This window comes from Zingiber officinale, chromosome 8B, assembly GCF_018446385.1.
Source record: "Zingiber officinale cultivar Zhangliang chromosome 8B, Zo_v1.1, whole genome shotgun sequence".
In the NCBI taxonomy this organism is placed as follows: domain Eukaryota; kingdom Viridiplantae; phylum Streptophyta; class Magnoliopsida; order Zingiberales; family Zingiberaceae; genus Zingiber; species Zingiber officinale.
This window is the reverse complement of record NC_056001.1, coordinates 20860855-20877028: the sequence shown is the minus strand read 5'-3', so window position 1 is coordinate 20877028 and position 16174 is coordinate 20860855. Positions and strand designations below refer to the sequence as shown.

Genomic DNA, 16174 nt, shown 5'->3' with positions numbered 1-16174 from the left:
CATGGTGCTCTTAATCTATTTTTCTATTTATCCCCTCTGATAAACGGGTAGAGATCCTCAAGTCCTCCTATTTATTCATTGGTTGAATAAATTGGTTGAATAAATTGGACCCTTTTTATTTAATAGATGAGATCTAATTAATCCAATCAATAAATAGATAAGACTTCTTTGGTAAAAAAAAATTCTGGATAAGAGGATTTAACCTCCTCCTGATAAACAGGGCCAATAGAAAAATTGTATCATTAAAAAAAAGACAAAAGAAATCGATGCAATAGCCACATCAAATAGGCAACCGAAGTTGACCTTCCACTTCCCCTCTTCTGTCACCGCCTCTCTTCTACGTATAAAAAGACGACGAGGTTCCTGCAACGACTCCTCCACACGAAAACAGATCTCGAGCGAGGGAAGAACCGGATCTCGATCCCCATCCCGCGATGTCGTCTGCCTTTGACAGCCTTAGCCATGACGGCGACGACGACGCCGCGGCAGCGGGCGGGAGAGGCGCCACTAACGGCCCCTTCGACGACGGTTACCTCGGCTACAACCCCCGCCTCCCCTCCCAGCGTTTCGACTCCTTCTCCACCTTCTCCCCTTCCGAAGACGCCGACGACCCCGCTCCGCCCTCTCATGCTTTCCCCGTCGACGTCGCCTCTGGCGGCGCTGGAGACGGCTTCGTCTTCCACTCCGACGACGCCTCAGTTCACGTACAACAACTGGCCATGAGCGACGACCACGGTATCCCGGTCTCCGACGAAGGGTACGGCTTCTCGACGGCGGCGGCGTCCCCCTTCACGATGCCCCAGGCAAATGGAACGGCGCATGGCGTGGAGGAGAACGGCGAGATCTTCAGGTCGGATGGCCCTACCCTTCCCGACCTCGATCAGATGCAGATGGAGGAGGGTTTCCTCCTGAGGGAGTGGCGCAGGTAAGGACCTTTCTTTTGAGATCTTATTGTTTCTCGGACGTCCTTTGTATTCTTCAGATCAGGTCTTCTTGATGTTTAGAGCTGATTAATTGAACATAGATTACTTACTTCAAATGCCTGAATTTAGAATGGCTAAAATCTTGCTAAACTTTGAAGGTCGGATCATTCACGGTAGATCTCTTTAATTACTCTCTTCAGCTGGTGCTTCTTTTGATCCGAGTTCTTCATGGTCTTAAATAGTTGTTAGTTCGAGCACTTTAACGAAGGGCAAAAACCACAACCTGAATGTGCGGAGACGGGAGAAATTTGGCTTCTAGCCATTAAATAGTCTAAACACCGTTAGATAGTAAACCTATCTTCACAGTTTAGGTTTAATGAACCTTGATGCTTATCACTTTCTGGGACGAGAATGTTCATGCAGTATAAGCGACATATCAATTCTTTAGCCTAGAATTATTTTCTTTTTAGTACTAGTAGAATATTTGTTTCCTCTAGAATTACTGATTCCCTTATTTATCTATAGAATAAATTGTTTTTATTAAAATTAGTCTTTTAAATTGTTGACAAGGCATCTTGTAAATGTTGGATATATGTAAATGGAAAAGAGGTGGGGAGGAAAGATGTTCCATTGTGAATGAGACTTTAATTTCACATTGGGAATTTCAAGATCTATTTATTGGTTTATATTGATCTATATATATATTCACCATTCCCCAAAAAAATATATATTACCATTTCTTAAAGCACTAGATGTCTAACGTAAGTCTGAACTTTAAGAAATATTCTCTCAACATTAGGCATTACTTTTATCTTGCTGCCGGAACAGTGAACATTGCTTGTAAGGCTCATAGGGCATCCTGTCCGTAGTCCGCAACCTTCCATGCGCAAGAAGCCAATAAGTGAAGTGATGTTTGGGCAGAATGTCAGGTTGGACGTGACTCCGCATGACCCGAAGAAATCGTAGGCGTTGGCTGCACCATTCCACTCCCTTCAAACCACTCGAGCAGCTTCACGTTGGCTGAAGCTGTACCTCCTGCTCGCTGAATGAGGAAAGATGTTCCATTGTGAATGAGACTTTAATCCCATATTAGGAGTTTCAAGATCTGTCTATTGGTTTATATTAATCTATATATATATTCATCATTCCCTAAAAAAATATATATTACCATTTCTTAAAGCACTAGATGTCTAACGTAAGTCTGAACTTTAAGAAATATTCTCTCAACATTAGGCTTTCCATCCTCAAAATGATATTGATTCCTAGTTTACCAAATGAGAAAAATCATGCAAGTCCTTATGATGTTACTTTTATCTTGTTGTCAGAACAGTGAACATTGCTTGTAAAGCTCATAGGGCATCCCGTCCATAGTCCGCAACCTTCCATGCGCAAGTAGCCAATAAGTGAAGTGATGCTTGGGCAGAATGTTAGGTTGGACGGTGACTCCGCGTGGCCCGAAGAAATCGTAGGCGCTGACTGCACCATTCCACTCCCTTCAAACTGTTAGGACTCTTGGTGGCCGGTTAGAGAGGGGAGGGGGGTGAATAGCCCCTGCACAAATTAAAATAAAAATACCTTTCTCAGCTTATAACTTAAATAAAATAAATACTTGCATAAGAGTAAATAAAAGATTAAGAGGGAAGAGACATCGATAATTTACATGGTTACAACCGGGAAGGTTGTTAATCTAAGGAAGTTGAATCGCACTAAGAATCTCCTTCAGGTGGAGAAGCCTCTTATAGCAATGAATGCACAGAAAATAAGCTAAACAAAAAACTAGGAGCGCACAAGTGTAGTTTCTTTGTATTTCACGTTGTTCTTAGCTTCTGGGAGCAGGGTTGCTTATATAGCCCTGCTCGGGGCGCTTGGAAGCGTTCCAGGTGCTTGGAATGAGATAAAACCTTATTCTCGACGCGTTGGTCAAAGTCCACGTCGATCTTGATAAAACTTGCATTCTGGGCGCCCAGGGGGAAAGTCAACATTTTGTTGACTTTCTCTCCAGGCCTCCAGCTTTGGCTTCGCTTGCTTCGGTCTGGGTCTTTTGCTTCAGCTCCGCTCGCTTGGGTGATTTCGGCCATCCGAAATAGGGCTCACCCGAACCTAACTTCCGGCCTTCTCGAGCAAGCTTCCGCTCCGGCTTCTCATCCCTCGGAAATACCGCGCACCTCCTTCTCATCCGCTTGCATATTTTTTCACAGCACCTCGTCCCTCATACGCACCGAGCCTGTCGGCTCTCTCCCGTGTTGTCCTTCTCGTTAGCTGCGTCTTGTGCTCGACGTCCTGTGTTCCTAAGTTTCTGTACACTTAGACACAAGGTTAAACACTACAGGACATAACCTAACTTATTTGATCACATCAAAACAACCTTGGGGTACCAACCATCTTCCCCTTTTTGATGTGAGCAACCCAAGTTAAGTTAGGGTAAACATAAAGTAAAAACAATAAATTTACAATTAAAGTGTAAAAATTTAAAAAGATTAAATTACCTCCCATAGACTTAATCTTCCCTTCTCCCCTTTTAACACATAAAAAATGGGGTACCAAAAGAAATCTAAGGGTAAATTTTTTAAAAAACAAGAAAGTTTTTATTAAAAAAAAATCTGATTTTTAACATTTTGAAAAAATTATCAAGTTTTTGAAAATTTTTAAAATAAGTTTGATAGCACTTAAAATAATTTTAGAAAAAAAAAATTAAGTCAAAAATATTTTTGATATCACCAAAAAAAATATCAATAATTTCCTATGTTTGCAAAAGCTAATTTTGTAGAAATAATTTATGTAAAGTAAAACTGATACTTCCAAAAAAAACTTAAAGTATCTTTTTTAAAAAAAAAAAAAAATCTAAGTTAAAAATAGTAAAAAAATTTGAGAAACTATTTAAAGAATTATTTAATTACAATTAAATGCTAAACATTTTATTTCATTAATTGGCTTCCAAGCTGTGGCGATGCACTGGGTTTTCTTGGTTATTGGAGCAACAACCACTTTCTAAATAAAACCTCTTAAGGAAATTCAAACATTTAATTTTCTCGCTGAAAGCGCTAAGTCTAATTAAAGTTCAATTTAGACAAGACTTTGGAATCTAATATAAGTTCCAGCCAACTGGGTTAATTAAAAATCTCTTAGGAATATTTTTCTGGGAAATTTTCTTAATTTGTCCCTTGTGGAAAGTAAAATACTAGTTCAATTTATTATATTTCCTAATATTTTGATTTTTAACATTTAAGCAGGCATGATTTTTCAAGTTCTTTATTTCTTTTTGTAAATTATCATTTTCCAATTTTATTTTATCAAATTTTTGTAATGGATAAGATTTTGCTAGAATTAATTTTAACTCTTTAATTTCTTTTTCTAATTTGCAACAATCTTTAGATAATAATTTAACAAATTTAAATAACTTATCGGGAGAAAGAGATCGTACCTGACTTACCTTGTCGATCTCGTTATCTGTAGCTCCCCCTGAACTGCTGCTCTCTTCCGATGTCTCTCCCCCTTCATCGATGCTCTTGATTCTCATTTCAGACGAGCTTGCTTCGTTTTCGTCGTTTTAATGACTTGCCATTAACGCAAGTCCAGCAACAGCTTCAACTTTTGATTCGGACGATGTTTCGTCCCATGTCGCCTTTAGCGTCTTGTACTTGTTCGATTGGACATGCTTCTTGTTCTTTCATTTGTTCTTGTCCTTGTTCTTTAACTTAGGGCAGTTATCTTTAACATGTCCTTCACTGCAGTGGTAGCATCTGATTGTTCTTTTCTTTCTACCCTGCAGTTGTTAATTTTTCTAGATTTAAATAATTTTTTTAAATTGTCTTACCATCATTACCGTTTCTTCGTCGTCGAGAGAAGATTCTGAATCTTGATCGTCCAGTCTTGCCTTAAAGGCAACGTTGTGCTTCGGCTTCTTCGGATCTGCACATCTCGTTTCATAGACTTCAAATATTGAAAACATTTCTTCTAAGGTAACAGAGTCTAAATCTTTAGAAATATAGTAAGCATCTACTAATGATGCCCACTCAGTAGATCTAAGAAATGCATTAAGTGTGTACCTTAGCAAATCTTGGTTTCTTACCTTATCTCCGAGATTCGTGAATCCGGTGATTAATTCCTTCATTCTCGAGTGAAGATGTGCAATGGTTTCTTCTGCTTCCAGTTTTACGTTGCTTAACTGATTCCTTAGTAGATCCCGTTTCGCAAGCTTGGCTTCGGACGCCCCTTCGTGTAGCTCAAGAAACTTCTCCCAAAGCTCCTTTGCTGAATCGTAAACGTCGATCCGGTTGACTTCTTATGGCGGTAGGACACTCAGCAGATGGAATTCTGCTTTGTCGTTTGCCACGAAGTCGGCCTGCTCCTTTTTCGTCCACTGGTATTCTTCCTTGTCTTCGGGTTCTACAAAACTGAATTTCATTATTAAAAATAATTCAAAGTCGGTTTTAAAGAATACCTCCATTTTCTTTTTCCAGCTTGCGAACTCCCCGCGAACTTTGGTGGACAAATACTTGGTCCGGCCATCCTGTGTGTTTCGTTCGCCAGTTAGTCCTCCTGAAGCGTCCTGGCTCTGATACCACTTGTTAGGACCCTTGGCGGCCGGCTAGAGAGGGTGGGGGGTGAATAGCCCCTACACAAATTAAAACAAAAATACCTTTCTCAGCTTATAACTTAAATAAAATAAACACTTGCATAAGAATAAATAAAAGACTAAAAGGAAAGAGGCATTGAAAATTTACTTGATTACAACCGGGAAGGTTGTTAATCCAAGGAAGTTGAATCGCACTAAGAATCTCCTTCAGGCGGAGAAGCCTCTTACAACAATGAACACACAGAAAAGAAGCTAAAAAAAAAACTAGGAGCGCACAAGTGTAGTTTCTTTGTATTTCACGTTATTCTTAGCTTCTGGGAGCAGGGCTGTTTATATAGCCCTGCTCGGGGTGCTTGGAAGCGTTCCAGGCGCCTGGAAGCATTCCAGGTGCCTGGAATGGGATAAAACCTTATCCCCGACGCGTCGGTCAAAATCCACGTAAATCTTGATAAAACTTGGGTTCCGGGCATCCAAACTGCTCCAGGCGCCCCGAAGGGGAAAGTCAACATTTTGTTGACTTCCTCTTCGGGCTTCCAGCTTCGGCTCCACTCGCTTGGGTGATTTCGGCCATCCGGAATAGGGCTCACCCGAACTCAACTTCTGGCCTTCTCCTCGAGCAAGCTTCCGCTTCGGCTTCTCGTCCCTCGGAAACGCTGCGCACCTCCTTCTCCTCCGCCTGTGTACTTTTTCGCAGCACCTCATCCCTCATACGCACCGAGCCCATTGGCTCTCTCCCGTGCCGTCCTTCTCGCTAGCTACGTCTTTTGCTTAACGCCATGTGTTCCTATGTTCCTGTACACTTAGACACAAGGTTAAACACAACAGGACCTAACCTAACTTGTTTGATCACATCAAAACAACCTTGAGATACCAACACAAACTACTCGAGCAGCTTCATGTTGGCTGAACCTGTACCTCCTGCTCGCTGAATGAGCTGGTTACAAATGAGAACCAACCTTTTTGTCAAAGGGGAATCAGATGACTTGCCCACCCATTGCTAAAATCTGCGTCCCTGAGGTAATGGTGATGAACCCACCATACCCATAACGTGTCAGTCTTACTCTGTATTTTCCACAATGTCCTGTATAGTAGAGCAGTATTCCAAGCAGACAAATCCCTGATTTCATAACCACCCTCATCCCTTGATAAACACAAGGTCGCCCAAGCAATTGGTGGGTTCTTTTCAACTTGGTATTTTATCCTTCACCACCACCAATTACCTTTACATTATCCTTCCACCACCATGATTACCATCACCATCTCCCTATGCTACAACTTCTATGTTATATATATTCTTCTACACCATAAAGACTTCACCGCTATATCTTTATGTAATTATCATCGTCATTCTATACCATCACTCATATCCATTGACAGTGTTGGAGTTGTCAACACCTTAAGCCTCGCTATAATTTTCTTTATAGATGTTTAGCCCTTTCCTATCTCGTTATTCATTTATTTATTTATTTATTTTATTAGAACAACAAGAACAACCAAGTTTTATCCCACTAAATAGGGTCGATTATATAGATCCTTTTACATCATTAAACTCTATCTCCTACTATATCATTATCTATACTTAAATAAATTTTATCTTATTTTATTGTTGCTAACGATTTTTTTGGGTCTTTCTCTTCCTCGTTTGATATGCGTGTTTGTCATAGTTTCACATCACCTAACTGGAGTATTTATTGGTCATCTAAGTACCCGTACCATCTTAAACGTCTCTCGGAATTTTTCTTTAATAGATGCAACTTCGACTTTCTCTTTAATACTCTTATTTCTTATTCCGTCCATCCTCATATGTCCACACATCCATCTTAACATCCTCATCTCTGCAACTCTTATCTTCTGCTTATGTTTTTGAGTCATAGTCCAACATTCAGCTCATATAATATAGCAGGTCTAATTGTGATTTTGTAGAACTTTCCTTTAAATTTTGGAGGTACTTTACGGTCACATAAAACACTCAACACTCTCTCCATTTCAACTATCTTGTTTGTATTCTATGTAAGACATCTCTTTCAATCCTTTCATCGTTTTACAAAAATGATCCTAAATATTTAAAACTCTCTGTTCTGGGCAACTCGTCATCTCTTATCTTAACAATTGTCTCATTAAGTCTAATATTACTAAAATTAAATTCCATATATTTTATTTTTATTCTACTAAGCCTAAAATCTTTCCCTTCTAGTCTTTCTTGCCAAAATTCTAGTTTAACATTTACTCATTCACGTGTCTCATCTACCAAAATAATATCATCTGCAAACAACATGCACCACGGTACTGTCTTGAATGTGTGCAGTGAGTTCATCCATAATTAGTGTAAAAGGATAGGGACTTAGAGATGATCCTTGATATAACCTTATCTTTATTGAAAATGCTTCAGATACTTCGCTTAAAGTCTTTACTCCAGTCGTTACATCCTTATATATATCCTTAACTAGTTCAATATATGCTAACACCTCTCTTTTCTAGAATTCTCCATATAATTTCTTTTGGGACTCTATCATAAATTTTTTCTAAGGCAATGAATACCATGTATAAATCTTGTTTTTGCTCCCGATAATTTCAATTAATTGTCTAAGAAGATGTATAGCTTTTATTACTGACCTTCCAGATATGAACCCAAATTGATTTTTAATCACCGAGGTCTCCTTCCTTGATCTTTTTTGTATTATTTTTTTTCAAAGTTTCATGGTATGACTCATTAGTTTAATACCCTTATAGTTTGCACAATTTTATACGTTTCCCTTATTCTTATATAAGGAACTAGAGTCCTTATCCTCCATTGATTAGATATTTTTTTCGTTTTTAATATCATATTAAATAATTTTTTAAGCATTCAATATCTTATTTTCCTAGGCATTTCCATACCTTTATCGGAATATCATATGGTCCATGGATATTTTCATTGTGCATCCCAATTAAAGCTTGTTTTATTTCTGAAATTTGAATTCTATGATAAAAATTTAAATTTTATGCTCATTTGACTTACTTAAATTACTTAAGTTAAATTGTTCATCTAAACTTTCATTAAAAAAATTAATGAAAATACCTCTTCCGTCGTTCTTTTATTTTTCATCGTTTACTAGTACCTTATTACATTCATCTTTAATACATTTTATTCGGATAAAAGTTATTATATTCCTTTATTTCACTTTAGCTATTCTCTTACTTAAGTTATTTTATTAGAAGAACAAAACAAAACAAAATATTACTTCAGAAAATATGCCCGTCAATTTTAACACCATACAAACACAATGGTAGGAAAATGTCATACATTAACAAACTGGAGATCCATCTAGAAATTCCTTCTTGGAGAAATAGAAATCCTAGGGGATAGATTGTGAGAGTTGAAATATTTTCTCTCCTACTTGGATTGGTGAACTTGGCGTGTTCTGTTCCCTTAAATATTCTGATTAATTCAGTTTGCACTATTTATTGTTGGTCATATCAGTTGCTTTTTTTATAATGTTATAGTTTGCTATCATAATGCTCTCTATAACCTTTAAAGATAGTATAATTTGTTTTAACTTGTTGGATATATCAGACCAACGTAGGTAATTTTCAACTGTTACAGATTTATGTTGACTATTGAGGATGGCAATTACATGGCATTTGGCATTGCTTGATGGCTGTTTTGTTGTTTGGCCATGATTTAAACAAGGTAGTATGTTCTCATCAATGTTGTGATATCTGTTTTTGCATATGGTACAAGTATAAAAGCAAGCTCATTAACAATAAAATGTGTGTTTTCTTTGAGTTATTGAGTTCGATGGCTGTCACTGATGCTTCTTTCAGTTTTATCAATTCTTTTGTTCACTATTCACAGACAAAATGGAATTCAGCTGGAGGAAAAAGAGAGAAAGGAAAAAGATTCTAGAAATGAAATCATTTCTGAAGCTGAACAATACATACAAGCTTTCTATGAGAAGAGAAAAATGAACCGTGAAACAAACAGGGTGCAGAACAGAGAAAGAGAGAAGGCAAGTCTTTTTTGCTCTAATATTGATTTGCCACACATGTCAAAAGAATATTCCATCTAAGATTTTCATTTGTTGGCAGCTATGTCTCGCCAATCAGGAGAAGTTCCATGCAAATGCAGATAAGCAATACTGGAAAGCTATTTCTGAGCTCATCCCCCATGAGATAGCCAGCATTGAGAAGAAGAGAGGAAAGCAAGAACAGGAGAAGAAACCTTCCGTTGTCGTGATCCAGGGACCAAAACCTGGGAAGCCCACTGATCTGTCTAGGATGCGGCACATTTTGGTCAAGCTGAAGCATACTCCTCCACCACATATGAAACCTCCAACACCACCACCACCACCACCACCGGTAGCTGCTCCTGCCAAGGATGCAAAAGATGGTGCAGCAACACCTGCCTCAGATGCCCAGCCTAATGGTGCTGCAGCTATAACAAAGGTTGAAATCCCTGCAACTGAAAGGCAAGGAATGAAGGCACCAGAGCTAGTCGCCACTGCTTGATCCCCCACCCAATTTTATGTCATACTGTATTTTATTCACTACGAGAACCAACTCGTTGCAGTGCGAGTTCCTTCAATGGCCACCCACCTGTATTTTCCGTTCGCGAATTGGTTTTTAGCTGTCTCATTATTCTACTCCTTTTGATAATTTTGATTTCAGCATCCTTGCATTCTCCACTGTGCTTGATTGTGTTGTACACTCAATCAATCAATCAATATCTTGGTAAAGTTAGACACTTTCTGAAATTACAATGCGTAAATTTGTAAATTAAAATTTATGAAAGGCGAAGACGAAGAGGAGAAAGATTTTTTTTTTTAAAAAAAAAATGGTTGGCCATGCATCGCATGTCCTTTCATCTCGTCCACGGATGACACGTAGACACTGAACCGACGCGATAAGGCAACGGCAGCGGCAGCGGCGTCGTTGTTGGGTTATCGAATTCGAATAGAGACATGAAGGGATAAATGATAAGCACAAGCACAGCCCATCGTTTCGATTTATTTTAATTTAAAGGGAGGGGACGCCTTCCGAATCCCGATGCTCTCTCTGCCACAACCGCAGCTGTCTGCCACTAACGTCCTTTTTTGACCTACTTAAAACTTTGAATAGTCAAAAAAATAATATAATTTTAGAACGCAGATTTGATTGTTTGTTTCTGAATGAATAGATCTTCCTTTCGAAAATCAAAACGCTTGAATGTTTGAAATTTCAAAATCTCATTTTAAATAATATATTTATTTTGAGGTCTTGATTTATCTGGGAAAAGAAAAAAAAATCTCTCCGGAGGGGATCCGTATCTGGCAAGGAGAATATTCTTGTTAATTCTTTTAGTTTTAGGAAAAATCTAGCGCAGACCGCCGCACTAAAAATTCCATAATTTTTCCTCGTCATTCTTTTCTTTTTCTAGTTTGTTCAGATTCCGTTTCGCAATCTCGATATCATCTTCGTATCGGAATTCTTTCCGCTCCCTGACTACGTCGTAACGCGACGCTGGTACGTGCCAATCAATCCCCGTGTCTGTACCTGTTTGTGTCTGTCCTTGTCCAGCAATTAAACCGAGGCTACGACCGCTACAATCTCGTACCAGTGGCGTTACGGATGGGTTGGCGCGACAGTGTTGCCCCCACTGCACATTTAATTAATTAATCAATCAATTAATTAATTAATTAATTAATGTGGTTGAACTCTGATCCGGAATAAATAAGGTATGATTTTACTAATGCATTAATTTTTGGTCAATTAATATCCAACTATAAAATTTGGAATCGAATTATTTTGGATTGTTGGCTTGGAGGGCCGCCAACCCATTCGAGAAAACGCAGGCAAGTTTGATAGCGTGGCGGTGGGGCTCCAAGGCTACTTACTTTTTTCTTGTTAGATTTGTCAAACATGTCGATGTCTAGTCATCATGTTGACATATTCGTGTCAATCTTGTCCCAATTCCAATCCAATCCAATTGATCTTTCAACCATTTCACCATCATGTTTTGCTATTCCAATTTCATATTTAATCGACTATTTTTTTATTTTCCATTTATTGCATAATGATGCTTGTATAAGATAGTTACATTACCTAAAAGTAAAATTTCCAAAAAGCATTTTCTTAGATGAATCAAATCCCCCTACCAGGGTTAAAGATTTTGCCTTCTTTTCTCTATTTTATATATATATATATATATAAAAAAGAATTATTGATCAATTTCATAATCTTTTATTTATATGTAAAAACCAAAATAGTGTCCCTATTTTTTTAAAATTATTAGGGTGCTCGCAACTCTAAACCTATGAATTCAACTTCATGATGAGACCGTCTGTGTTACATCACTCCCATATCAAAAATAAAAAATCTAAAACTTTTATAAATCGTCGATCGTCGTCGTCGGTCACCGGCCACTGGCCTCTGCCGCCGGTCGCTGCCGACACCGTCGCTGGTCGTCGGCTGGTCTTCGGCCGCCGTCGTCGGTCGTCGACTGGTCGCCGGCCGTCACCGGTCGTCGGCCGCCGATGACTGCAAGTTCCGACAAATGTACAGTGACCGTCGGTAGAAGTCACAGGATATTTTTGTCATTTTATAATAATATGAATTATATTCCTTATAAAAAATAATGGATACCAAATAAAAGAATGTAATCACCCTTGTAATAAAAAATTACATATATTATATTATCAAACGTAGTAATGTAATCAAGATTACATTACATTACATTACAAATTTGATTACATTACAAACTCGATTACATTACACTCAACCAAACGTAGTCTTCATATCAATCCGAAATAATTTAATTATTTTATCTAAAATTAATTTTAATTTAAAAAAAAACAAAAGTAAATTCAATCAACAATCAGTCGACGGATTTTATTAAAATTATGATATTTTAACACAGAGTTAAATTGATTTGACTATTCTAAATTATAATAAGGATAAAATTAAAACATAAATAGATAATTTTAAAATTTATCTACATAATTTAATCATTTTGAAAATTTATCGAAGTGGTTCCATAAAAACCAGTTGTTATTTATTTATCCCGAATTTAAAGTGAATAAGGACGTGAAATACTACGCGAGGAGATGTTGCGAGAGAAGGGTGAGTAGGGACAGCGGACAGGCACGTGATAGCCAATTGCTATTTTCGACAGTTTCTCCACCAGCTCTGTACGACTGCTCATTAATAAGGAGGAAGGTGACAATACGATGGGGATGGTACGGAACACACTTTACTCGCGGCCTTTAAATAGACCCACCTACTCATCCTCCACGTGTCTGGAATTTTCTGCTCGTCAATCTGTTAACGTTCTTTTTTTAAATTTAAAAAAAAAAATCTCCAGTTTTTTTTTTCTCCATGTTTTTTAAAACTCAATTATCACTGTTATATGATATCCAAACTAACCTAATCGGATCGAATAATATAAAATATTAATATTAAAATTCAAATTTCAAAATATATGGAATATTCGAATTTGATTTGGATGTTGGAAGATATAAATGATTAAGATGAAATCCGAGCTCCAATTCAAATTTTAATTGGATCAAAATTGAACTATAACTTAAAATGATTTAAATTTAAATTCGATTGGAGTTATTCAAACTTCAATTTAAGAATATTTATATTAAAATGAATAAGTAGTGTTCGCTGTGAGTGTGACTCACGAGCGACCAATAAATAATTAAATAAAATTGATCCTGTCCGAAAGTTGAATTAACGGACGCTGGATACGTGGCGCTCTCCTTGTCGCTGATGTAGATCTCCGGCCGGTCGTACGGTGCTCCGGCGAACCTGCAAAGAAGTCGGGCCGGGAAGGGGTTCCTGGCGACAACCCTCCGACGCTCAAGTTAGGTAAGTGGGCAGCAAAGAAGTGGCTCCGAATATCTCAGAATGCATACCTCCGGCGAAGTATAAGGCTCCTTATATAGAGCTGTGAAGGTGCTCACGCACACCTACCGAGGTAAATACGTGTTCTTAGCCCATACCTCGGTATGTGCTTGTCAGACAAGCTTACCTGACACCATACTGCTACAGTCCAAGCATGTCTATGATGTGACAAGGGAACCCGCTGTCATAAGATCCTGCGTATGGTCTAATCGTTGAACATGCTCGCGGTCAGAATATGCTTCTGTCCTTTTGTATCTTCTGTTTCCTGCACCGAGCGTCCTACCGGTCGGCCGTCATGGGCATAGTCTGACCGGTCATTTGTGTTGGTCCACTTGGAGCTTCCCGGTAATGTGCTTTGTGGAGACTGTTCGCAGTATCCGCTCGACCATATGCCTCTGTTCAACGAGCGTCGGAACCCCTAGTCCCGTCGGGTCGTCTTTGGTTCAGCTGTGACCCCGTTCGGTCGACCGGTCTCCGCTTCTCCAGTCGGACGTCGGATACTTTGACCTCCCCGTGGCGTTGACTTCCCAAAAAAGGGGTCCCCCGTTCTTACCACCGGATCACTTGCCTCCCCTTCAAGTCTAGTCGAAGGAGGCGATTAGTCCGACTGACTAGACCATCAGTTGGGCCGAGCGGCGCCATGAAAATACCATCCGCTAAAAAACAAAGGGGGTAGCCAAAACGCCAGACAACGCCAACTTTCCTCAGCGTCTCTTCGAATTTTCCGCCAATCTCCATCATTAAGGTCGAGCACGCGCTCATTAAATGCATCCCAGTGGCTGAATGCCACGTGGCGGTGCTGTCGTCATCGTACGGCGACGGCGTGGGTCTTGATGGGATCGAGGCGGTTTGAAATGAACGGTGCGATGCGTGCTCCGATTCTCGCGACCTGGATCCAACGGTGGAGGCCGCTTGGGCTCCACCCTATAAAGGCTTCGTTTTCTTTCCTTCACCTCACGTCGACTGCTGTCGCGTGCCTCCCAATTCCTCTTGCGCTTCTATTTCCGGCGGTCTCCGGTGCTCTTCCCTCGATCCTCTTCTCCGTTGTAAGGTTCTGCTTCTTTCTCTTTGTTTCTGGCATTTCCGTTGCTTTTCTTTCCCAAGTTTCCGTTCCTAGGCTACTGTTTCTTTGCCATCTTCTTCCTTCTCTTTTGATTTCGTCCGTCCGGATCATGGCCCAATCTTCTCAACCCAACGACCAAACCCTTGGCCCATGGTATACTACCATGGAGTCGCGATTCGATCGGCGTGACGCCGACCTTCTAATTAATACTTTTGAGATCCCCCCCCCAACCTTGAAATCATCTTACCCACAGATTCCGCTTGGCCAAACAAACCGCTGCGCGGCGCGTTTTGTGTTTTTCGTGACCAGTTCACTGCCGGTTTGCGACTCCCCATTCATCCCTTCTTTGTAGAAGTTTGCAACTTCTTCGGCATTCCGCTCGGCAGCCTGGTCCCCAATACTTTCCGCCTTTTATGCGGTGTAGTCGTCCTCTTCAAAATCCATAACATTCCCCTCCGGCCGGAGGTCTTCTATTACTTCTATTACCCCAAGCAATCTGAGCCGGGCACCTACATGTTCCAAGCTTGGCCCGGCTTGGTCTTCTTCAATAAACTACCTTCCTCTAATAAGCATTGGAAGGAATTCTACTTCTACATTCGCCTTGCCGAACGGCCTACCTTCCGAACCCAGTGGCAGGTCGGAAATCCACTCTCCCCCGAACTCAAAAGATTCAAGACCCGACCGGATTATCTCCACGCCGCCAACATGCTATCCGGTCTGCGGCTTGACATCCACAAGTTCCTTCCAGAAGGGGTTATGTACATCTTCGGCTTGAGTCCGATCAGAGCCCCACTACCGAACGGCTTCGGTAAGAATTTAACTTGGTAAATTCACTTTAATTGCTAACTGATTTTCTCTGTTTTCCTTTGCAGCGAACACCGTCATGGATTCAGTGATGGCAGGCATTCTGAAGAAAAAGGCGGCGGCGCTCGAAGCCGCGGCAGCAAAGGAGATGGAAGCGCTCGGCATTCAGCCGGTCGGATCGTATGAAGGGGAGAGCGGGACCCATGCTGGGGAGTCGGCTGCTCAAGCTTCTCTTCCAGAGCAAGTGACTGGCGCAACTGCTAGTCGAGAGCCTTCCGCTCGGGAAGAGGGCTCGGCCCAACAGGAAGAGCGGCCCCTCCGACAAAAAAGAAGCCGGGAGGAAACGCCACTCCGCTCGGCAGCTTCAGCTATACATCCATCCAAGCGGGTTATCGCCGCTTCTCGAGGTAAAGCTCCAGAGATCGAGGCGATTTCGTCCGATTGGACTCCCTCCCAACTTGACGCGTCCGCGGACCCTCTCGAGGCAGTTCCAGTCAGCATCCTTCCGCCCGCTCCCCATCAGGTCCATCGTTCTACAATTTTGTCCCAATTTTCTGCGTCGGCTTCTGCTCCTTCTCCGGCTTCCGCCCAGACGACCCCCGGTCGGCGCCGCACCATCCAAGTCTCACTCCACCTCCCGACCGAAGAACTGTTGCCCGAGGCCGACCGACCCACAGCGCCTGAGCACATGATCACGATGAAGGGGCCCCTAGCTGAAATGTGGGCCGACGCTCGGGCGCGTGTGGCACTGATTCCGCTCCACAACTTGGCCGATAGCCACATGCAACAGGCCACCGGGGTAGGTGTATTTTCTCCAACTCCATCGCACCTACCTAGTGTCCACTAAGACTTCTTTGCCTAACCTCAACTAGGCTTTTCACCTTATCTAAAATCACTTAGGACTTTTTTGTATACTTAGTCAAACTTATCAATACAACAGCAAGA

At 40.7% G+C, this 16174-nt stretch overlaps 1 protein-coding gene across 1 annotated transcript; it reads left to right on the top strand.

Annotated features, from left to right (window-relative positions):
• Nucleotides 1–309: 309 nt before the first annotated feature.
• Nucleotides 310–10145, top strand: LOC122014369 (clathrin light chain 2-like). The gene is made up of 3 exons (XM_042570585.1): nucleotides 310–925; nucleotides 9335–9488; nucleotides 9568–10145. Exons 1-3 carry the CDS (start codon nucleotides 435–437, stop codon nucleotides 9985–9987), a joined length of 1065 nt encoding a protein of 354 aa, XP_042426519.1. The 5' UTR covers nucleotides 310–434; the 3' UTR covers nucleotides 9988–10145.
• Nucleotides 10146–16174: the final 6029 nt, after the last annotated feature.

Coding starts and splice junctions, on each gene's coding strand:
- LOC122014369 (XM_042570585.1), top strand. CDS start 435: ATGTCGTCTGCCTTTGACAGCCTTAGCCATGACGGCGACGACGACGCC. Junction 926..9,334: donor CTCCTGAGGGAGTGGCGCAG/GTAAGGACCTTT, acceptor CACTATTCACAG/ACAAAATGGAATTCAGCTGG. Junction 9,489..9,567: donor AGAACAGAGAAAGAGAGAAG/GCAAGTCTTTTT, acceptor ATTTGTTGGCAG/CTATGTCTCGCCAATCAGGA.